The sequence below is a fragment of the Xiphophorus couchianus genome, chromosome 10 (genome assembly GCF_001444195.1).
Source record: "Xiphophorus couchianus chromosome 10, X_couchianus-1.0, whole genome shotgun sequence".
Lineage (NCBI taxonomy): Eukaryota > Metazoa > Chordata > Actinopteri > Cyprinodontiformes > Poeciliidae > Xiphophorus > Xiphophorus couchianus.
The window spans coordinates 17,469,296-17,493,412 of NC_040237.1; the positions used below are offsets into that span (position 1 = coordinate 17,469,296).

At 38.9% G+C, this 24,117-nt stretch overlaps 1 protein-coding gene across 2 annotated transcripts in view; it reads left to right on the top strand.

Annotated features, from left to right (window-relative positions):
• antxr1c (ANTXR cell adhesion molecule 1c) overlaps positions 1-20,684 on the top strand; it is a 48,941-nt gene extending 28,257 nt beyond the window's left edge. For both annotated transcript variants that reach the window (XM_028029971.1, XM_028029972.1), the window contains exons 12-18: positions 3,742-3,820; positions 8,438-8,533; positions 9,176-9,214; positions 9,307-9,405; positions 9,500-9,667; positions 10,881-10,961; positions 15,460-20,684. In XM_028029971.1, coding sequence (XP_027885772.1) covers positions 3,742-3,820; positions 8,438-8,533; positions 9,176-9,214; positions 9,307-9,405; positions 9,500-9,667; positions 10,881-10,961; positions 15,460-15,723 — 826 coding nt within the window. In that variant the 3' untranslated portion in view covers positions 15,724-20,684. The remainder of the gene's footprint in view (positions 1-3,741; positions 3,821-8,437; positions 8,534-9,175; positions 9,215-9,306; positions 9,406-9,499; positions 9,668-10,880; positions 10,962-15,459) is intronic.
• The last annotated feature ends 3,433 nt before the right edge of the window (positions 20,685-24,117 follow it).

Consider the following 24,117-nt stretch of genomic DNA (forward strand, 5'->3'; position numbering starts at 1 on the left):
AAAATCCTAGTAAAACACGCTGAACTTTTTGGGTTTTAACGAAAACGTTCAACAGGAAGGAATTTGTTTGCACAGTGCAAACTACGCAGCGACCAGATTTGCTCCTACATCACATTTCTGTGCTCTCATTTAGACCCCAACCGTGTTCCAACATCAACTATCCGCAAACCTCTCTGACCCAAGTCTTTATGGGAAGAAAAGAGCTCAGGTCCACAGAATACGAGGCTGAGTGGACGGTGTTAAAGACTTTATGAACACAGAGGGAAACCAGGGGGGACGAGAGATGGCCAGTTTCTCTCCCTCCACATACTTTAAACTTAAATCATTCCTTTTTGCTACAAATTCCGTACATTTATTCTCCCGCAGCAGTCAAGAAAGAAAAAAATACGATCTTCGGGCCAGCATTCGGAAATCGGACAGCGGAGGGTTTGACGATTCTGAGCTAATCCGCTGTTTCACTATCTGTGTGGAGGATTCTCTCATCTTTCTGCCCGTCTGTCCTTTTTCTTTTTGACTGTCTCCTTTTATGGTCTCAGCCACAGATGAATTTTTTTTTTTTTAAATCCCCCCGCCCTCCAAAAGGCTTTTTATTCTCATTCAGCTGTCTCTTTGTCTGGGTTTGCCTGATCAAAGCCATGTAGCAGCTAGCCAGGTCTTTCATGTGTGGGACCACATGTTGGTAGCATGCAAGGCTCTCGGCAGGAGAGCTGAGGGGAAAAACTCAGGATTGGTTCTTTACATTTATAGAAGCCAAACCTAGAGGTCACCTTAAGCCAGAATTAGGAAATTGTTTCACTTAATGTCTAACGTGTTTATCTATATAAATGCTTAATAATTTTAAAAATGTATGACTAACCAATCAATTAATGTCATAAAAACTTTGTATCACAGGAGGACATGTTGATGTTTAAGTGCACGGATAATTGTCGCAAAATTACAGCTTATTCATATTTTACCTTCTGCACTTATTGACACCAGTAGTAAAGTAACTCGCATTGAGAAATTTTGAAAATGTAATTTTTCATTTGAATGCTGCTATTCAGAGAGAAACAATTTCACTTAAAAAGTTAAATTCATTAAATGCTGAAGGTCAATAAAATGGGATTTTCCTAAAAAAAAAAATTTTAAAAACTCTTCCAAATAAATAAAGAATCCTTATTTGTTTAGATTATTTAGAATTTAATAAATAATCCTTGACTTTCTGTTTCCCTGTGGTAGAAATATTAGAGGATATAGAGTTTTATTTCCTTTAGCCACAGGTCACCATCACACAGTGAGGATGGAAAGGAAAGTTAGAAAAGAAAAAATAAAAGTCAAAATCTTGGGAGTAAACACGTTTCCATAGCAACCATTAGATGTGCTCTACAAGCTAACCAATTCCATGGGAGTGATGCCAAACTCTTAATTTCACATTGCAAAGAAAAGTTACTTTGTTTTTGTCCATATCGTCCAATTATTTATGACCGTTTGAACAGCACAAATCAGATTTTGTTTTAATCATATCCAGACCTTTGGTCCTAAATTGAATACATATCTAATGTTTTTCAAAGCAACCGCATTCTGAACAGCCGTGTTGCATTTTTTCCGACTTCCATGTAATAAAGTGTGACAGACTGGCGAGATCGGAAGTTAAAAGCAGATGAGAAAGAATCCAACTGCACGACAACTCCGTAACTGATGTTCACACACTGACATTTGTAGCATCCGTGTTTACTGCTGCATGTGATGTCACATGTTGTTCTGCGTATCTGGGTCATTTCAGGGACTCTTCATCGTTACATCCAATAGAAGTGGCATTTAAGTTTGAATAACAACCATAAAAATTTTTTTAAAAATCAGCATAAGGACCAGCAGAGTTTTTCTGGAACAAACGCATCAAAGAATGAGAATATGGGAGGCTGGCAGATCAATCCACAAATATCAATAATATTGATACCTAGTCAATATCAGTATCGGATCGATGCTAGCAAGATTTCCTCATCAAATGTTTTATTTTTGTTTTGCAGTTTGTCAACTCTATCTCAAAAAAGATTTGTTTTGATTTGCTCTCAGATGACCATTTTTCTCCTCTTGGTTTATTTAGAAACAATGGGCATAAATCATATTAATATGGTGTTAAAGTATTTTGTAGACACATAAATTTTGTCCAAATTCTGTCTTAGGTTTTAACAAAAAAAAAATCAATTCTAAGTAAAACTACAAAAACACATAAAGATCAGAAGTTTGATGACATATCAAATGTAAATAAAAAGCATCAGTATTGGTATTGGTGATACGGGCCCTGTATGCTTTACAGTTGGGAAAAAAGTGGTTATGCCCCAGTGATATAGTTAACAACTGCTGTTTCTTAATATGATTTTTTTTTTGTTCCACACTAAATAAATGTACTAAAATAAAATTTCCAGTGTGACACTCTGCTGCAGGAACAAAAGATGAAGTCATTACAAGGTTTTTCACACCTCGTTGCTATGAACTGACAGGCCTTGGTTGGGTGGGAAGTGGGAGGGGATTTAGGTGTGAGGTTGGGGTTGGGGTTAAGGTTCTGGGTTTAGCTGGCCACAATAATTAGAGGTAAATGAAACAGCAGTGCTGCATCAGCTGCTGTTCGGACAGCTGTCTGCTTCACTTCCTTGTGAACCAGCTGTCTGTGACCATGCTCTACGTTTCCTCCCCACCACTTTGTTGTTGTTTTTTCCCCTCCACATCCTTTAATTCTGACTTCAAGGTTTCTCTGGCTGCTCTATCATCTCTTGGAATTTTTTCATTTGAACAATTTTGGATTTTTTTTATTTTTTCTTGAATGATCATCTGGCATCTTGTCTTTATGGACTCAGACAAATATGCGAGACAGATTGAAGGTTTTGCTTCTTTCTGTTCGCCTGACCCCCTTTCGTCCCCATTTTCAGGAATGAAACCACAAAAAGCCCCAAAGATGGGGCAGTTCTGCGAATTGTTCTCCAATGTTAGAGGCGGAGGGGGGGATGATCCAGGGAGATATGTTGGATACACAGATGAGGTTAGAAGTGGGGCGCGGACAGAAGCTTGTTTTGATAAGGGAGTCTGTTGGGGAAAAAAAGCTGAAGGATAATTGAAAGTTGAGTTTGGATGATGTAATTCCCTGAGAGACAAAAAACAACCTCCACTGGCGGGACTTTCCACTGCAGTTTATTAAAACTACCATGTCTTTGTGTTTACTGTGCTGGCTCACCCAGTTACAACCACCTCGATGGGGTTTTTTCTCCTTTCTTGCTTAAACAACGTGGAAAACTTCTGTATCTGGTTCGTTTGGGTAAAGCCAGCTCAATTACGAGTGAAATGGAGCCTGTAAGTACAAGTCAAGCTGCTCGTTTGTTGGACAATTTCTAACAATATGACCTCAAGGGAGATTAGAGATTTCAGCAGCTACAGTCAGACAAAAGCAACACATTCTGGAGACTGAAAAGAAAATTCTGGAGTGAGCAGGATTAGTCATTGTAATTTACTGTTGGGTTAAACGTCTGTCTCCTCCGGCTCTTTATCCCTTGAGTCTTGTGGTTGGAACCTTTTGGTTACAGTTACAATCTCCCCTCATAGCTAGCAAAGTGTTTGGTGACGTGATTCTGCTGTGAAGCCAACTTTGAATGACATCATTCTGGCGAAAGAAACTGATTGAGTTACGCTTTCTGTGGACGACATTGTGATATTCACACATTATTGATGCCTTTGCTCATTTCGGTGCGTGTTTTTGTTGTCCTGTTTCAGGGTGATTTATCTCCAAGTGAGCATGAATGACGGTCTGTCCTTCATCGGCAGCAACGTCCACATCACCACCACAGAGTGTGTAAGTAATTATTTAACTTTTTTTTTTTTTAATGCAATCGGACATTTACGGGAACGTTTTTTTTAGCATGTCTTCCGGACATGTGTGGGCTTTTTATTTTTACTTTTTGCCGCTTTACAACCACAAAATTTGTGTTTATTGGGGCTTTTTGTGATAGACCAAGACAAAGTAATACTTTTGAAGTTGAAAGAAAATCTGAAAAATGTGTCAGGCATTAATATTTTGCCCTCTTGAGTCAGTACTTTTTTAACCACCTTTTTTGATGGAGTACATGGAAGAGTACATCTCTACATGCTTAAATTCAGCATATTCTTTAATGCGAAATGCCTCAAGGTTCAGTCAGACTGAACACGGAGGTTTCTGTAAACAACGCTTTTGAGAAATCAGTGAAAAATCTTGCTGTACATTCTTGTTTGGACTGAAGTTTGGCCTGGGCTGCATCTTTTTGATGAATATGCCTTAGCATAAAGCAGTGAATCTCTAACATTTACAAGTACGACTTCATTGAATACCTTGTTTTTCACGTGCCAGACTCTTGACATACATAGTAAAATAGTTCAAGGTTCAGAGTTCTTCAGTTTGTTATGTCATGAAGCACAAAAAAACCATCTCATCCTTTGTAACTCACTGAGAAGGTCAAATTCATTTACTAAAGGGAGCAATCTGTTCAATTTTCCAAGTGTTAAAAACACAAACGGGACTGGCATTCTGACCAGACTAATTTCAATGGCCTGGTCAGATTGACCATTTACTAAAATCAAACAAATTTTAGTAAAAAAAAAACAGTCAGATTTCACTCTGACTGCTTGTACTTTAATAAATCTTTCACTTGTTATACCTATAATATTGTTAGCAGAATGCACCTCTAAGAATAGTTAACCTTGTCACTGGGCGGATGAGTTCATAAATCCTCCGGAAGTCAAACTTGGAACTGGAAGAAGCTGAGGAGCTTGGAGTTCCTCCGTTTATGCATCCACCAAATTTATTTCTACATTAAGGTTAATTTATTTAGACTGAACTTGTAAATAATGGCGACTTTTCTGCAGAGTACCACTTAAACAGCCCAGGTCCAATCAGAACTGGTACCAACATGGTCCTAACAACAATTGTCCAGCTGGAAGGGGAACGTTTACCCCTGTCTCAAGTCTCCAGTAATAGATTTCAGGCTTTTGTACATGTAGACCAAAACGTTCACTGTCCTCTGACTAGAACATCGTCTTCCACTTGTTTACTGTCTACCAAACTGGAGTTTTTGTGGCCTCTTCTTGCATCTCTTTCTTAAATATTCTCCAACAAACATCTGAAGCCTTCAAAGAACAGCTATATTTATTCACAGACACAACTGGGCCATATTTAATGACTGGATTCTATTTAGGGGCTTCAGTGTTTCTAGAAAGATTTCAAAAAACAGTGTATCTCATGCTACATAAAGTTATAATAAACTACATGGCAGCTTGTGGTTGTGATGTGTGAAAATGTTCAGTATGGATTCTTTTGCGAGGCAGGACATGATGTTTTCCCCTCCCTTCTTTTCGTAGAAGTCTGGTGTTTTGGTCTGAGGGATGACCCATTTGTCTTCTCCATCCTCCCTTTTAAGTGTTGTTACTAGCAATGATGCATTGAAAAAGACCCACTGGACTCCCCAGCAAAGGAAAGAAAAAAACTTAGAGAAGCAAGTTCAAGGCCACAATATGCGTTTTCTTTGAAGAGTAAAAGGGAAACGTCCCATAACGGCACTCACTGATGAATCCTTTACTTCTGTTCAAATGTTTGTTACTCAGTTAGAGGGAAAAAGGGTTGACATTCCATTTAAAGTAATTTAAAGCAAATTTACCTAAACAAAAACATATGGTGGGACATATGGAAACAGAAAATTCCATCTAACCAACAAGAAATATTCCCCTTTAAAGGCCTCCTGCCCCAATCCATAAAGCTGGGACAAGAAACCATGAGAGCAAACTATGTGGCTTATGATGTATACACCCCAACTTAGCATGCTATTACAATTAGACAGTAGGGGAAAGTTAAAATATGCTTAAGACCCATAAGACATCAAATAAAAATGTCCAGCGGATAGCTAAAATCCGTGATTTCTTCACACCCCCTCTAAAAACACTTATAACTGTCTACTATAAACAGCCGCACACCAAATATACTGTACCTTAAAATGTATTAGTCCACACATAGTGTTGTATTAGCGCCAAAATTAAAACTATAGCATACCCAATGGTGGCTACTTCCTTGTCACAGGAGGCTATAAGTATTCCAAAGCTAGCTACTGATCTGATTAATGACAGGCTGCGTTAGCTTTGGAAAAGTTTATGACTAGCATGTCTAGGCTGGAAACCCATTGGATTGCCTATGCTTCCTCTACTGTCCATTAGCACTGGATAGCTTGGTATTAGCATCGATAGAGTGGCGTTAGCGTTGATAGGATGGTGTTAGCACTGATAGACTGGTGTTAGAAATGGATAGGCTAACAACTAGCATGCCTAGGCCATAGAAACATTTTGGCAGTACCACAAAAGCTAATATCAACAGTATCTCTGCTCTTGGGCTTTCAGCCAATCATTGGCAAGAAAAATAAATGGCATTCCTGGATTGGTTGCTTTTGAAAATGCCAGCCAGTAGCATGTCAACTAGCATTGCAACTAGGTATGTAAGCTTCCCAAGCTGCATTTTCTTTCAGATATTTCATAAATTGTCACCTTACTAAAATAATAGCCTAGGTCATTTTTCCAAAGAGTTGGGGTTTTTGTCTGAATCACTTTTTGGAAAAAATGACATAGGCCATTATTTTAAAAAGGTGACAAAATGCTGTATGAAAAAATGTGCAAACAGGCAAATTTCACATGAATAATTGGGAGTTATGAAGACATCCGTGATTACTGAACCGCGAATAGATGGGGATCCACTGAAATTTCATCGTTTCATTTTTTTGCAACCAGCCCCATATGTGTAATACCATACTCCATGACAAAAATGTGCACACATCCAGATATGGTCCCATTTACTGTCACCTAATAAATTACACTATCAAGTTTTCTAATCAGACAATTTAGTCATTCTAAGGGTCTCACTGTTTGTTGATAGAGGGGAGGGGATTAGGTTCTGAGAAATATTTATTTGGTTCCTGTGATGAGCTGTCTACAGTCAGCCCCACTGCTGAGTTCAGACAAATCCTCAACATCCCCCCCTCGTATGATAGATAGGGGAAAGTCTAACCACATGTGATCCTCATCTGCGGTCTGTAATGAAAACCATGTTTGGCTGGCGGAGGCCCGGCTCGAGAGAAACAGAGAGAAATGTTAACAGATGGATATATTAGGAGACTTAAATGATTTAGATCGACCACAGATAGCAAGACAAAGAACACAATCGCTACGGTGACGAGGCTGAAAGTGCTCTCCTCTGTTCCTCCTCATGTCAGAGCTTTGGGACTTTAAATCCACTGTTGCTGATCTTGGTAGCATCGTTGTTAGTTCTTTTGGAAGTGAACTACGTTCTGGTCTTCATTGGCCAGCTTGTTTTCTATCTCTCAACCAAGGTTACAGTCAAATCAGTCTGATTCCCTTGGCCTTCCTTGACCTATTTAATTCAATTTGTATTTAGTTTTTTAATTGCTTCCTAACCTGTTTACTAACCTACGGGCTTCCTTTTAACTTATATATTCACTAATTTACCTTTTCAATCACTTCCTTTATCTCTCCATTGACTTTGTTTTAATTACCTTCATACTTTCAATTCATTCATTGCTATCTTTCTTTCTCAGATTATCTACCTTCCTGCTGAAATTTCTGTCTTTGTTTCCATCTTTCCTAATTTGCTTCCCTTTATAACTTCATTTTTTCTGTAGTACTCCTTCATTTCTTGTTAGTGTTTTTGTCCATACTTCCATCTTTCCTTTTGTAAAATGTTCTTCCTTCTTGCCATCCTTTCATCTTTATTCACTAATTTACCAACTTTTTTGGTCCATTCTTTTTTCTTCCATACTGCCATTATTCCGCCCTTCTTTAGTTTGTTCCTTCCTTGTTTTATTCCTTTCTACATTTGTCCGACTGTACTGATCCTTTTTAAATCGATAAGTAAGTAAATGTTTTTTTTACAGTACTGTACATACATAGAATAAAGTATCCTCATAGTTAGAATGATTAGATTATAATCCATTTATATTAAAATGTATATCGCAGATAACTGAGGTCAGAAATCTAATGATTAAAAATAGCTGAAACAGACTTTATGCAAACACGTGATTAATATGTTGGGGTCAGTGAAAATTCAACAAGGCCATGGCGAGGAATCGCTGAAGGAGACATAATTAAAGATGAACTAATAATCCTCTGTGTGTGGATTTAAATTCATATCCTGTTGCCCTGCTCTTCCCACGCCGCTGCTGTCTTTTTCCTGAACTTTATTGTTTGGTAGGTTGAAAATGTCCAAGACTGCACGCTCTCCTTGGAGGTGTTTAACACTTTCCTTTTGTGTTCCCGTCCTTCTATCCCTCCTGAATTTCATCCTTCCTTCCCATCTTCCTTCTTTCATTTGCTGCTAACAAATTTTTCCTGAAGCTGTTCACCGGTAGTAAATCTGCTCCTGCTTTGTGTGTGCGTTGTCCAGTTTGATGGCACCATCCTGCTGATAACGCTGCTGGTGTTGTTCCTCCTGCTGGCCCTCCTCTTCATGTGGTGGTTCTGGCCTCTGTGCTGCACCGTGGTAAGAAACTCTAATATCTTTTTATTGTTAAGACCAGGACTGATGCGCTCTTCAACCACAAGTTCAGTAGATATGATGAATCCTTAAAGCTGCATATTTGTTAACTGTCACCATGTCGTGACAGTATTTATGAGGCAGATAATCTGTGAAAAGATCCAGCTCCACCTGCTAATGCCGTCTGAAGAAATGCACGGCTCCCGACCAAAAACAACCAATCACAGCCAGGAGGAGGGGCTTGGTGCTGTTAATCAATCTGGTGAACTCTTGGCTAAATATGCTAATGGCAGAAAAAAAATGTAACATTACAGGAAAACTGTTTATCATCACATAACTAGCTTAGCATTCATGACAGACTATGCTATCAAAAATGCGTGACAGAGGACATGAGGGTGATTGACAACGGTAAGACCCGCCTCCTGGCTCTGATTGGTTGTTTCTAGTAAGCATTGGGAAAAGGCAGGGGAGCTTGATTTTTTTTTTCTCAGATTATCTGTCTCCTACCATACTTTCACATAGTGACAGTTTCAGAAAATATGTAAAAAAAAAAAAACAACATTTTTTTCATAAACGTTTCATTCTTCAGTTAATCAGATAGAAGCAGAAATGATGTACGTTGTTGTGAAGATCCTTTCTTGTCCACAGGTGATCAAGGAGCCTCCACCTCCTCCGCCTCCTGAGCCTGTGAGTCCAAACAGCTACACACACACCAAGGCAATCAGAAATTTAACTAGGAATGTTGCAAAATGAAAGAAGTCTCATTTCTGTGTTTTCAGGAATCAGATGACGATGATGGCCTGCCAAAGAAGAAGTGGCCCACTGTGGACGCCTCATATTATGGAGGAAGGGGAATCGGAGGAATCAAGAGGATGGAGGTGATTAAATCACATTGATGCAGTTCAACCAGACGGCTCTGATAAAAACCAAAAACAGGTCACTAACCGTTCCTGCGTCGCCCACTGCCTGCAGGTACGATGGGGCGGTAAAGGATCCACCGAGGAAGGGGCTAAGCTGGAGAAGCCGAAGAACGCAGTGGTGAAGATGCCGGAGCAGGAGTACGAACCTTACGAGCCCAAACCCAAGAAAGCTCACAACAAGAAGCCGCCTCAAAACCGCAAGTGGTACACACCCATCCAGGTACACACTGCCGCAGACTCCCACAGGACCACTGAGAACACGCTAGCTGTGATTCAGTCCAATTGCCACGCACATTTTGAGCAAACTTCCAAAATGCTACAAGAAAAAAAAATGTGATTTGATTTGCCGCAAATTAAGCAGGCTATGTAAACTGTAATTTCGTCAGCCGCTGACGCTGTAACAGAAAGGAGAGGTTGCTAACTAGCATGGACTACAGAAAAATGGAGAGAGGTTTTCAAGAATGTGTTGCTATCAGACAAGTTGTATTTTTTCTGTCATGTCAACCAGCATTAGCGATGATACAAGCTGCACAAAGAAGTAGAGAAAGATCAAGAAATAAACAGCTGATCGGTCATGTGAGGTAAACATTTGTTTCGTCAGAACTTGTTTGGTCAAATGTGTTTCCATTTCCACTTTAGCACCTTGACTCTTTTTTGGAAAGCCAAAACCACCTTGGAATCTAGCTAAAACCACTTTTTGTTTATTCAGTTCTTAATAACTGAATGTTGACAATTTCACATTAATGGAAGCAGACACTCCTTTGTAATCATCTCTGAGCTGATGGTAAAACGTAAAAAATACCAGGAGTGTCCTGTATTTCTCTGCTGACTTTATGAATGAAGCCTTTCAGACAGTAGCAGCACTGTACCTTTTTCATCTAAGCACACACAAAAATACACACTCCCCCTTCTCTACACATGCTGATTACAGTGTATGTACTGTAAGGACACCACCTAGAAAGGCAGATTATTCTTAAAATTTAGAAATGCCATGTAGAGTATGGATAAAAAATATTCCTCTTCAACAGCTTAAAAGAAAAAAAAAACGTGATCTACCGTTCTGTCAGAAATAATTTTTTTTCTTTTTTACACTCGCCAAACACTTGGTGTTGGTAAAATTAGTCTTTTAAACTGGTTGGATCCATATGAATTTGAACGATCCCAGTCTGAAGACTACGCAACTTTGATGACCTTCCTCAAAATGTTGCATTTGTGCATAAATAATATTATTTACAGCAATCTTTGGTTGTTGGTTTGGTTACAAAACACATTCCTGCACAGGAGAACACAAAACAGAGTCACTTCAGTGACTCATGGATGATTTCTTAGTTTGTTAGTTTGCCTTAAAACAAATTAAGTGATAAACTCTCCACATAAAGTCAGAAATAACTCCAATGATGTAACCATGAAACCCTCCATTCTCTGCTGCTCAGGGTAAACTGGACGCCATCTGGGCTCTGTTTCGCCGCGGTTATGACCAGGTCTCCCTGATGAGACCCCAGCCTGGTGATCATGTAAGTTACTCACAATTAAAAGATGTCGGCCTCTTTCTTTTAAGTCCACGTAAAACTGGTGGACTTAGATGGAAGGTTATGTAAAATTATTGTTTTCCAAAGCTAATGTAAAGAAGATTCTTAATTTATTTCACTATTCAATGCTTTCTAAATATGAATCCTGGGGGTGGGGGGAATTGTGTACAATTTACAGGGAATAATTCATGATGGAAATGAGTGCAAAATAGCTTTTATTTTTACTTAAAATATAACAAAATCTGCTTTTACTACAATATGTTGCAGCATCATATTGTAGGATTGTTGGGATTCAATTTATTATTAGAGATATGTAAACAAAATCTTTTCATGTAACTTGAAATCTAACTTGGGGGGGAAATAATGGTTGAAAAACGCTCAGATATGTAAACATTAACTATGTCAATGTTTGCCTGCATGTGTGTTTGTGTTTGTGATTAGACTTGTCAAGGGACTGCATGCGAATAAGCTTGTGGTGTTGATCTGGTACAGCGCATCAAATGTTGACATTTACATTTGAGCTGTACATTGTCCCGATCTAAATAAAGTTTATTTTCATTAATAATAACAACCTTACTTGAGATGTATAGGGTTGGGGCTAGCCAGATTGTTGGAGACATTCTGGTGGTAGAACACGGAGAGAAACACTGGTTTTGCGACCATGTGAAGCGCTGGTATTTTACATGCTAGTTATTTAGCATCTGTAACCTTTGGAAACATAAACAATTATTTCTGTAGGCAGCTAGTTATAGTAGATGACTTCATTTGATCAAACGTTTTTACTCTCTACAAGCTTTAGAACCGTTTCCCTCGCCCCTGTAGAAATACAAACCGAAAGGATTAGCAAACGCTTTCTTGCAGAGGTTTGGACCCGGTGGATTCGTGGAAATTTATACTGGAGTCTCTAAGCCATCCAATTACCCTCGTTAGAGTGAAACAGCAACAGCATAAACAGTCCCCCTGAGGTAACCAGTGCTTTAAAAAAAAACGTTTGAGTCGTATGAAATGACTAGTCATTGTTCCCTCAAACTCCCGGTGTCTCTGAGCTAGCTAACACCTCAGCTGGCTCGGAGCATTCGGTTGAACCAATTCCTCTCTCACACCTGCTTTGTATTAGACGCTATAAATTAGATGAAAAGCCGAACCACAGCTCACATCCTTGTAGTTGGACAAGCGTCTTCTGCATTTTTTATTTATTTATTTTTTTGCTCTGCTCTTTACCAGATGAACCACGTGGTTCTGTTTTAATGCCCAGAGCATCTATCAAATTGAGCCACATAATAGCTAGCGATGAATGTGGAGAAAGAAAAGGCTTTACGCTCAGAACAAAGCTCCCCCTGGGGGGAGCTTAGAAATACCTCACAAATATCCAGTACACTGTTGTTCTCTTTATTCAAATAATCCTTCATAATTTTTCAGCTCCACTAGTCCCAACGGAGAATTTTTCCACTTATTGAACATACTGTATTTCAGGTTCACTCTTTTTCAGCAGCTTGTAAGGTGGGGTACATTATTTTGAAGTCACAATTTGTATGGAATAATTTGAGTGAAAATTATGACTCAGTGAGTACATACTTCAGTTTTTAATGTTCTGGTAGTCAATTGCTAAGGAGAACGAACAATAGCCTCTTTTTTTATTTCTCAATTTAAAAAACATCTTATTTGTACACCCATGTTTCTATGGTGTGGTACTAGGGTCAAAATGCAGAATGTTACACACCTAGCGTTGGCTATGTCTTTGTTCCAGGAGGCTACATATTCCGAAGCCTAGATTAAAAATAATTGATGTCGAGCTGGATTAAAGTCAATTGTAACAAAATAACACACTGATGCAGTCAAATGTATGTCACCTACAGATATTATATGTCATAATATAGATAATATGTCATATATGTGATTAAATGTTCTTTAAAATATATATATGTCTACTAGCATAGATGACCAGCGTAGGTATGTTTGTTGTCAGCCTATCAATGCTAGCCAACAGCTGAGGAAGTAGGCAAACCATTGTGTCACCATATGCTAGTCACTAGCCTCTCCAATGTCAACAGTTGGCCAGTTCCAGCTAATCAGATCAGTAGCTAGCTTTGGAATGGCTATGGCCTCCAGTAACAAGGATGTATCTAGCTGGGTGCTCAATAGTCTTCACCTTCGCCCTAATATCACGTATTGTTCTTTTATTCAAGTTAGCATTACCATGTGCAGAAAGGGAACAATATCAGAAGCGTTGGATAAGTCCTGGACATGGAGTTTGCTATGCTTTTGTGAAGCTGGCGTAACTTTGCTAGCTAAAATCCAGAGTTGGTTTTGTTACTTGCAAAACTTTTTGACAATAATCTATTCTTGCACAATGATGACCTACTGTGGCTCGTTCTGAATTGAGGCGCTGTTTGAAGGCTACATTCATCGGGGTTAGCTTTATTGTGTTTTTTTTTTCCAACAGACTTACTGAGTCATAGCACAGAGAAAAATGTCAGTTCAGTTTCAACGCTTAGTTTTTCTTTCGTTTGTCGATTGCCAATAAACAGCTCAATGTGATCCAGGATGCAGTTCAGTCTGCTGTCTGAAACTGCCAGGGGGAAATTGCTGAGCTCATCGAACTGTCACATTGTTTCATGCTAAAATAAAATCCCATTTCTCTTCTCTAGGAGCTAACAATGAGCAGAAGTGTCCGTATATCCCAAGCCACCCTGATGTACTGACAGAAAAAAGATCTTGCATTAAATGTGATGAAAGCTAGCTAAATCTTTGTGCTCATGAATGTTGAGGATCATCCAGTCTAAATATGAGAACAAAGTCAGTCATTGTAGGCATGTGTGTGTGCGTGTGTGTGTGTCACCAAACCACATACAGGACACTTACATCAGAGGGACAGAATAATACTGAGCTGGTATTATATCCCCTTTCTGGACCAGCAGTTTGCTGGTTACAGGGTAAAAGCTAATGTCAAAAACAGAAGACACCCAGGCCTGTCTCCACAAACCGACTGACCATGCCTCACAAACATGGACGTAAATTTAATGCCAGAAAACTTTATGACTGTTGGATGGATGTCCTGCACAGCTTCAGAGAACAAACAAAGAAATGTTTAGGAAATTGGAATATTTTCGCAAAACAGTTTATGTTATCAAGGTATTTTAGTCCAGATAAGTACAGCATCTGTTGTTACCTCTGCCAAGACAGGAAAAAAAAAAAAATAGTATTTTGCATCTTTATGAGTGACTGCTCTATCATTTTCCACTATGGAAAACCATGTTCCAGTGGTTTCAGCCATTCACACTGCTTATTAACAGATTAACATTTCTCCTATCCACTCTTGACTACCAACCACACAAATCTGGACAGAGGGTGGAGTTTGAGTACTAAAACTCTACTCAAGTTAATAGGTTTTCCTATGTTACAGAGATTAAAAGTCCTTTGTGTAATTTGAAAACTTTTTTTTAAAGTTTTCTCTTTTTAAAAAACAATGTTGATCTTTTCTGGAGTCTGTTTTTCTATCCCTATCGACGCTTTTTCTGAGTTAGCTTAAACTTAACATGACACTAAACCAGAGGTCTCAAATGCTGCTCCTCAGGGCCCAGGTGTTACCCTGCTGTTGCACACTTGGCTTAAATGAATGCAGCAATTGGAGGCATCCTAAGGAGCTAGTGAAGTCATTTGAAACAGGTGTGCTGGAGTAGGGACACATCTAAAACATGTAGGACAACAGATTGGGACTACTGTACTCAACTAACCCGTAGTGTGTGAAAGATGATATTCCAATGAATGAGGACTAAGAACTGTTTAACAACAGGAAAGAGTCCTCAAGAGTTAACACAAGGACTTTAATCTCCATTCATTTTCATTTATTTCTATTGCTTATGGCCTTTACCCTAACCCAAAACACAACCAATACCAATGCATGCCTAAACCTAAGCCTAACTCAGGACTAAGGTTCAGGACTGAGGTTAGGCTTGGTTGTCAGCCTATCAATGCTAGAACCTCAGGACTAAGGTTCAGGACTAAGCCTAACCTTAGTCCTGAACCTAAACCCCAACCCTAGAGTACTTCTCCTCATGAGGACCAGGCTTCAGTCCCCACAAGTAGCAGTGGGTCTGCATTATTTCATTTTCACAATGCAATAAAAACAGGTTCTAGGCTCTCAAATTTGTTTTGGCTACCCACAATGCCCTGCGCTATAGTCCACTTCCTATTTTTGGAGCCGTCTCCGGTCTGCTTGCATCCACTGTGCATTAGAACCACACCAGAGTTCAATTTAATGAAACCGAGACCTAGGTTTTTAGGTGGACCAGAGTTTACTTTTCTGATCTCCATCAGAGTTCGATTGCATATTCACACCTCCCCAAACGAACCGGTCTTTCTAGGCAACCTAAGTAGAGTTCGATTAAAGCGGACTAAACAGAACTGGTGTGAGTGCAACCCAAGTGTTCTGCGCTTACCATTTGGTTTGCCTAAACATTCATATTTACTTCTTTCTGTGCAGGGTCGATGCATCAACTTTACAAGAGTAAAAGACGATTCAGCAGCAACCAAGGCCCCACCCCGTACTCCAATTCATGCGCCATCGCCACCTCCGCCGGACTACCGTCCCGTTACCCGCTCCACCTCCTCATCTCCTACCTCTTCCAGCCCACCCACCAGATCACCACAGTCAGGCCAGGTGCCTCCGGGGCCCCCGCCGTCCCGCACGCCTCCAGGGCCGCCTTGTCCTCCACCAGCCCGTCCTCCACCCTCCCTTCAACCCTAAATCATACAGACAAACCTCCTCCGCCCTCCCAGGCCCATACACTTTGATATCACATTGATATTACTACCCGTCTGAGCATGTTTAATCTTAAAGGAGGTGGTCCTGCTGCCAAGTATCCTCCTGCCTTATAGCAAAGACCAGCTGCATGCTGAGACATGTGTCTTCCTTCTGTCGTCTGGAATAGAGTCTCAAGCTAAGCTGCAAGCTCACAATTATAGTCGTGTGACATGCTCTTGTGCCTTTACATGGTTAACTACGGATTAAGAATGTGCTTGAGTTGAATGCTTTCTGTAACTAATGCCAAAGCAAATGCTGCATAAATCGATGGGCAAAAACATTTCTTTGAACTGTGGTTTAACTTGACATTCTGTCTCACACAGATCACGTAATGCCATTTCTGAGATCTTGAAAGGATTGTTGCTGGACAGCAAAGCAAAGAAGAAAGGGATGTCTATCGATGTGTATTGAAAGATATTTCAAAATTGCCTGTCTTCATCAACTACTGAGTTTTGAGTAATTTTTGCCACCTTCTCCATTTCGTATCTTTTCAGGTTTGATGATCTAGTGCCCGACTTGTTGGGTCTGTCGCAATAAGTTTTGCACGATATATAATTCATGATTTACTAAGCCAAAATGTATTTTTTAAGCATTTTTAAAATAGAATTATTGCATAGACCCTTTGCAACTACGTCATTGATCAGTTGAGGCGCCATGTTGGACGTAGTAAGTGACTGATGGGAGTATTAACCAGAGAAGACTGCCATTGTTTTCCGAAGTTGTTTTTGCCAGTATAGCTACAGCTTGCACTCGTTTAATTCAAGCTAATTTGTCTGTGTATGTAGCTTACTTAGTTGGGGTTCATAGATATTGGTATTGGCAAAAGTTGGAACTAGTTAGCAGGAATGGAGGGCTCGAGACCGGTCTTGGCCTCGGTTAATAATAAAACGTAAACGTGAAACTTGCATAGCCATAGAAACACGCAGCAGCAGCGCTAAAACATTGTCTTAGCCACACAAGCTTTCAATTAAGACACAAACTTTGCTCTTTCCAACGATATGAGAATCGTCAAACTACGAGCAAAACTCACAGAACCAGCAGCCAATGAAGAGGAAAACCAAGGCTTATTTCGTCGTGCCAAAAACATAAATTCAGTCTTAACCTTCGATGTTTTATGGCCATAATCCGTGTTAGCGAAAATATTTCCACTTCCTGCACTCTGTTGTTCTTATGTCATCCCTGTTGGTGATTTTCGGAAATCCCACTGGTTCTATTGGCTCTGATCGTTTTGGGAATTCCCCCAACTTGTGTTCCTGTATGTACTAGGCACACAAATTATTAGACATTTTAACATGCCTCATAATTTATTAATATGTCCAGGATATGTTTTAGGAACAGTGAGCTTTTTAACATCTAATTATTTATGACTTTTTTTTTTTTTTTAATGACACATTTTTATTAAACTAATCTCTCAATTTTTTTCATTTAACATACAACTATTGTGCAATGTAATCTGATTAATTCAGTTTAGGGAATGTGTATTAATGTGTGGCTGCATTTAGTAACTTAAATATTAGTTTATTATGACCATTATTAATTTCAAACCAAGAAGTAGTTTTTGTTGAGTAAATAACTTTTTTTTTTCCATTAATTTTTGCATTTTTGGTGTACAAAAAGCAATGTCCTGAAATATTTGTTGAAGTCAAACATTCAACTTCAGCCTTGGTCTTGATCTCGGAAGAACCGGTCTTGACTCCATCCTTCCTAGCTAGCTTAGAAAGCGACCCGCAAACACTTCGTCCCCTTGAAGTGTTTGTTGAGTTGATCAAACAATTCAACAAACACTTCACCGACTTTTTTTATCGTAAAAAGGTTTACGATAAATTTGCCTGAATGATTTGTATCACTACATCATAAACGTTGTTTCCCTTCCACCGACACAGACTAAAAAAACGTACAAAAGTCTATAAGCTTATTAGGTTTTTTTTGTACATGGAGGCTACATGATGGTGGGGTATTTTCTCCATAGTTACTAATGATTAGACGCATAGCATCTCCATAGTGCAATATTTGATTGCATCTTACTAATCATACTTATCAAGTATATTATTGTTTATTTTTGTGCCTTACCCTCTTTCCTCAACAAGAGGTTTACGATAAAATGACAAGTCTGTTTTGCGTCCTTGTCTGTTTGTGCAGCATCCTATGAAATCAACTAACTAAACGCGATATTAGGCTGCCAATCACAGGTAGTTAAATCATGCGTAGGTTGTGTTGACGTCCGTCATGGTGGAGTGGGTCGGTTTCTGAAGAGCATCACGTCACGTGCAAAGGGTCAAATACACTATGGCTTAAATATATCAGTATGAAAAAGGTTGTTGATGATAAGTACCAAATAGAAACAAGAACAGACAAAAAAATGGAATCCAGTAGGTTCAACATAGTGGTACAAATTTGTGAAAGGAGCGAGCTGACCCAGAACCAGTTAGGCTGATGATGTATAGGCAAGACGTTACGTTTTAAATGAGATGTAAAATGAGATGTGGATTGGCAAACGGAAGGTTTTGGTGTGGCACTTTTCCGCGTTAAATGTTACTCAGAGACACCTTAAAGCAGCAAATACCAGCAATTTATTGGCATAAATATTACAGTGTGTGGTTAAGATTTGTTAACCACAGCCCAGTTTTAGCTAATGGGAGGATATGTGTTTTTTGTTATGTATTTCAGGTGTGTTTTAAATGTTATGTTGATTGACATGTTTTAGGTTTGAATTTTTGGAGTAAGGTGAGAGGGAATATATCATTTTGTATGTTTGTTCCCTTTTTTTATTTTTTGTTTTATTTTGTTTTGGTATCCGAGCGCATCATCTGTTGAGCAACTAGAGTATGTGTTTGTTTTGTTAGCATCTGGACACTGAAACTAATGCAATCAAGCATCCAGAAATCAGAATCAGGTCTCTCTTTTTTTGTTTTTTTTTGCTTCTTTTTTTTCCTTTTTTTTGTAAAACATTTTTGATACTGTATTTTAATGAAGTTCTGTGTATTTTACGTTTTCAGTTTTGTCATTCACCACCTGTCACATTGCAACTGCAGGGCAGTTCAAAGAGCATCTAATTTATTTTACTCCCCGACAGAAATGCTGGAGAGTATCGAAACAATTGACAAGGTGTCCAATCACTGACATTGACACTGTGCGAATTTAAAAACTACATTAGTTATCTGTTAAGAAAATCATATTAGGCGTGTCAGCGTTGCATGGCACTTTAGTTACACTGTAAGACAGGTTGCTTAAACTAACAGGTTGAGTACAATTTAATGTCATTTACATCTGAGAAAGTTAAAAATGACAAAAAACGAATAATTAAATAAAACTATATTATCTTTAGGGCATTAGCACAAAAAGTGGGCTGCAGCGCCACCTTGTCTTAATCAAGGGATATAGCAACTTAATAGAAACATTACTGTTTATCAGTACATATTCTCGGTGGCAGCAAAATGAATCAGGTTTTTTTAAATATTATTTAGTTTTCTTAATTACTTAAACAAAACAGTTGATTTTAGCACTGACAAAAAAAAGAGAGTAAAATTAGGCCCTGGCTAGATTGATTTTATTTTTTTATTTTTTTTTTTAAAGCATGGCTCATGTTGTCATACCCATGCCACCACAGTATGGGGCCACAAAGTTAATATTCACAACCTCAAAATCTTGATTTTGGCTAACACAGTATTACATGGTATTTCCCCCGCAAGAGTTTCTTTAGTTTACAATAGAGGTTTAATATTAAGAGAGTCGGAATGAAGCAAAAAAAAAAAAAAGTTGTGGAAAATTCCTTCGAATCCAGTCAGCTGGGTGAAGCTAGTATTGAAGGTTACAGTGAGTCTATGTGTCATTATATTAAGTATTTTTCAGATATCCAGTCTGTACAGATATGCCACACACAGCATTTTAAAAAAAATCTCTGCTTTTAAAAATGTTTTCTGTTTTAATTCCAAAAATTCTTTGTACATGGATTGGAGGTGCAAGCACAGAAGAAACATGTTTGCAAAATATTTGTGTTATTGTGGACAGTGTTATAAAGTTAGCAGTAGTAGCGCAGTACAGCTCAGCTCTACAGGAATTCAGAAAAATGGTTATTTAGATCGCCTGTAGGTAATTGCAACAAAATTTAAGGCTTTTTTGGGGGGCGGGGGTATTTCTGTTTACTTATAGGAAATTAATAACAACCATGACATAAGGTCTAATCATCTGGTTGATTATATCTAGATTGAATATTCTTCTATTAAAGACTTTTCACGTTTTCCTGCGTAAACTCCACCAGTTCTTCCCGCTGACCTGTCAAAGGCTCCAGAGAAGAAGTTTGCCACACTTGTAATTCTGTTTTACAAAGCCTTCTGGGATTTTTGTTTCATTTTGCGTATGTCAGTTATGATTTGTATTATTTTGAAACATGGGCGTTTCAGCGATTTTTGTAACATGCCAACTCACTCACTGTACTCAAAAGTTCCTGTGCTTCAGTTGAATTAGTTACGATGTTATGTTGTAATCACCTTGAACAGAACGACACAGACGAGACACTTAGCTTCATGTCCTTGTCGTTATTTACACATTCCTCCTGTTTTGAGTTGTATCATTAACACTGTCTTTAGCATGCTTTAATGACTAAACGTCACATTACATGTAAGTGTAAAAACCTGTTGCATTTTACATCATTGTTCTTCAGGAGCTGGAATTAGCATTAAGGCTTCCCAAAACACGGTTACATTAGTTCTTTTGGGGGTTTTTTATGACAAACTAATTGATTCATTTAAAAAAAATGTTGTTACTCTTTGAGGGAAACTTTTCACAGCTTTTTACATGAGCAGTATAACCAGTAGTATCAAAAACAATGTAAAAGATGGTTGATTTGCTATTGTTAGCTGATGACTTTTTTTTACAGTACCAATAAAGTTTTGCTCTTAACCTTCTCCTGGGAAAAAAATCATTTTTGTACATTTTCTATGTCAATATCTGCATGTTTGCAATTGGTATTTACTTAGATCATGGATGTCACAATAATTGTAACACTTAAGCCCCAATGACAAGCATCTGTACCACAGAATCAATCCAACCACACTATGCAGCTGCTTCACTCACATCGGAATGCTAGATGCTTGAAAGTGAAAAAGTAGTTAATGGTGACATTTGGGAACAGTGAGGGCACTGACAGTTTTTCCCAGGTGGTTAGTTTATCCTTCAACATAAATTTTAAAAAAAACAACCTATGGAAAGTAGCATACCCCTGATCATGATTTAGCAGAACACTGTGAATTGTACCACTTTGAGCTCAGCATACACACACCATTCAGAACAGGAGGGCATCAAATGTTACACAAAGTGGCACAACTTTGCGTCATAAAAAATGTCCTTCATTTTCTCACATTTGTTTTTCACCATGCCAGCATTCATGGCTAGACAGAAAGCAGCATGATTCACTGCAGACTTTTATTTTAACTAATGCAAAATTCCCATATTGTAGAAGGGTTTTTAAATGGGAATTATTAAAATTCCAGTATTTTTTAAAAAGGTTGACTCTTTTAGCCAGAAGTAGCAGCCAGTTATTAACATGTTAAACCTAAGCCGAAGTGTAGCAGATAGTTACCGTCCTCCACGCGATCTAGCTAGCTGTTGTGCTATGTGAAAACACATTCTCTGCTGTGGAAGGGTTTCCAAACTTTGAATTTGATACAGTCAGAAGAGCGACCATGAGCGCTTCCAGCTACATAATTAGTGTGGAGTCTACATTTTTTCCCCTCTGCACGCAGAGGGTCGGAGGATGTGGGATGTTAAAAGGGGCTGGCTGAATCAGAAAAAATGAAGAAAAGAATGGAGAAAATGAGGCAGTCAGTCCTTGAAGCAGACAGGAGGGAGTGAGCTTGAAAAATAAAAAAAATAAAGAATAAAAAGTGGAAACAACAACAGCTTGAACCCTCTCTCTCTCTCTCTCTCTGTCCCATTGAGTTCACCATCCCTCCATTGTCTATAGTAACACTATACCAACAAGGCATTTAGCAGAAGCTAAATTTAATCAATGACTTAATATATTTCCTTCAACATAGTCAAATTTGTTACTGCGCACCTTCCCTTATGGTTGTGCTTGAAGAAGTGATTGTTTGGGACACACGTTTGAGTCAGTTTTCCAGTTTTATAGTTGCCGCTTCAAAATAAGTGCATAAATATAAACGTCCAACTACATGAAGAATTCTTAACAGCCAATAACAAAAACTTCAACATAATGTTGAACGTTACAAAATCGCTAAGTAAGTTAGCGGCTCGAGAATTCAGCCGTAAAAATTTATTTTGGGGAAGCTAGGTGTGCTAAGTGTTGGCTTAAGTGCTACACCAAACCTGTTCTATTAGTAGATTTGCAGAAGTGTTTGAAAGCATTTGCCTAAAGCTCAATCTCTGTCCAGTTCCTCTCTGATGATCTCAGCTACAACATCTTTAAACATGCAGCTTAAAGACTTCATTTAGTCCAAAGCACCCAAATCTATCTAGGACTCTGTAGCGATACTTAAACATTGATCCAGTCTGGAAGGTTGGAACGGGCTCTGGATGAAAATGTTCCGTAAAAGACCTGCAGTTGTAACCGCAGTGAATATTACAAAATATCGAGTCAGAATAGCCGTTTAAAAAGGTTTCACAGCCATGTATTTTTTTCCCTCCCATTGCTAATTTTATATTATTTGAGTTAGTCTATCATAAATCCCAGTAAAGTATGTTGAGATTTGAGGCCGTAAGGCGACTGAAAGTGGATAAGTTCAGAAATATAAAACATGCATTTTGTCAGCTGGAAGTCTTTAGCATGATTGTGCGACAGCGGCCATCAGGGGTTCAGACTGGCAGATTTATGAAAGCACACGGAGCCTTAAATTGGCGGATGGAAGGGTGATGTGCATTTTCATGATCGCTGTAATCTTGAGCATCTGTGTCAAGTTTGAAGAAATGAACTTGTTAAACTCTGCGGTTCAGATGGAAGAATCTGAGTTTTGTTTGTTTTTTTTCCGCCCTGACAGCCAACCTAAAATTTTTGCTGGGTTGCTTTTATTATTATTTTTTTTTATACACCCTAATCTCCAATCAAAAGCCTTGCTGGCTGGGATAAGAAATGGCCTGTTAATGCTCCTACAGTCGCACCACAACAATCATTTCTATGCTATAGCTTCGTTTCTGGTCTGATTTGCAGATCTTCAGACGATATTTGTGGGAAGTTAGCTCCTCCCATCAACCGCCGTCATGAGGCTGACCAGGCTGAGGGCACATTCATGCGAAACCGCCTCAAAAATATACCATTATAGAAATCTACAGCTGCTGAAATGAATGTATAGTTCTGATGAGAGCTGACGGAGGTGTCGACCAAACATCCCGGGAGACGGCTGTGTCGTCCACCGGCTGACATGTTTACGGCGAATCTCCTTCACTTTAACCTTCCTCTCTCCTCCAATTTTTTTTTTTTCTTTCCCGCTGCCAGAAGAAAACCGAGGCCCAGAAGAATGTGCTGATGTCTGAGTGTTTCATCTTGGTCTCGCATTACTGCCCAGACTGAACCTAACTGACCCATCTCAAGCAGACACACACACACACACACACACACAGATGTTGGTATTTGTCTTTGTGGCTGTATTTTGATGCTTCCAGTATCCTTGGTGACCGTGTGGGGAAAACAGCGGGCTGGAAACAGCTGTCCTGTGAGCACGGCGGCGGTTTTTCTGTCACCACATTCGCTTGGTTCTAATCTTGGACACAAAGCCGCAGGGGGTTTGTTGTGAGGGTCTGGGGTTAAATCAGATCCAAATAAAAAAACAAAACAAAACAACAATGACGTTTTGATTTAAAGCTTGTGACTTAAAAACTTCGTATTTTTGAAATATTTGTTGAAACTGTGCGTATGGTATCAGGCAGATAATCTGGGAGTTCCTCTGCCTTCTCACAGTTTTAATAAAAAAAAACAATCAGCACTAGGAAGCCGCTGTTAGCGCTATCAATGAGGGTGGTTAAACGGTTTTCCTGTAACGTTAAGTTGCTTCTCCGCCATTAGCACGTTGAGCAGCAGGTACATTAGCTTGATTGACACCGCTAAGCCCCTCCTCCTGGCTCTAATTGGTTGTTTTTGGTGCATTCCTCCAGACAGCAATAGCAGCTCACGGAGGAGATCGATCTTTTCACAGATTATCAGTGTCATATTTTACTGTCACAACACAGTGAGAGTTTTGACAAATATGTAAAAAAAAAATCAAAAAAAACATATCGGCTCTGAATTTAATTCAATTCAATCCACAAATGTATTTTTTTATTCTAAATGTAAAATAAGCATTGTGGTAGCTCACCCAACTAAAAGTGGACGGTGATGCTGTGGGCAGG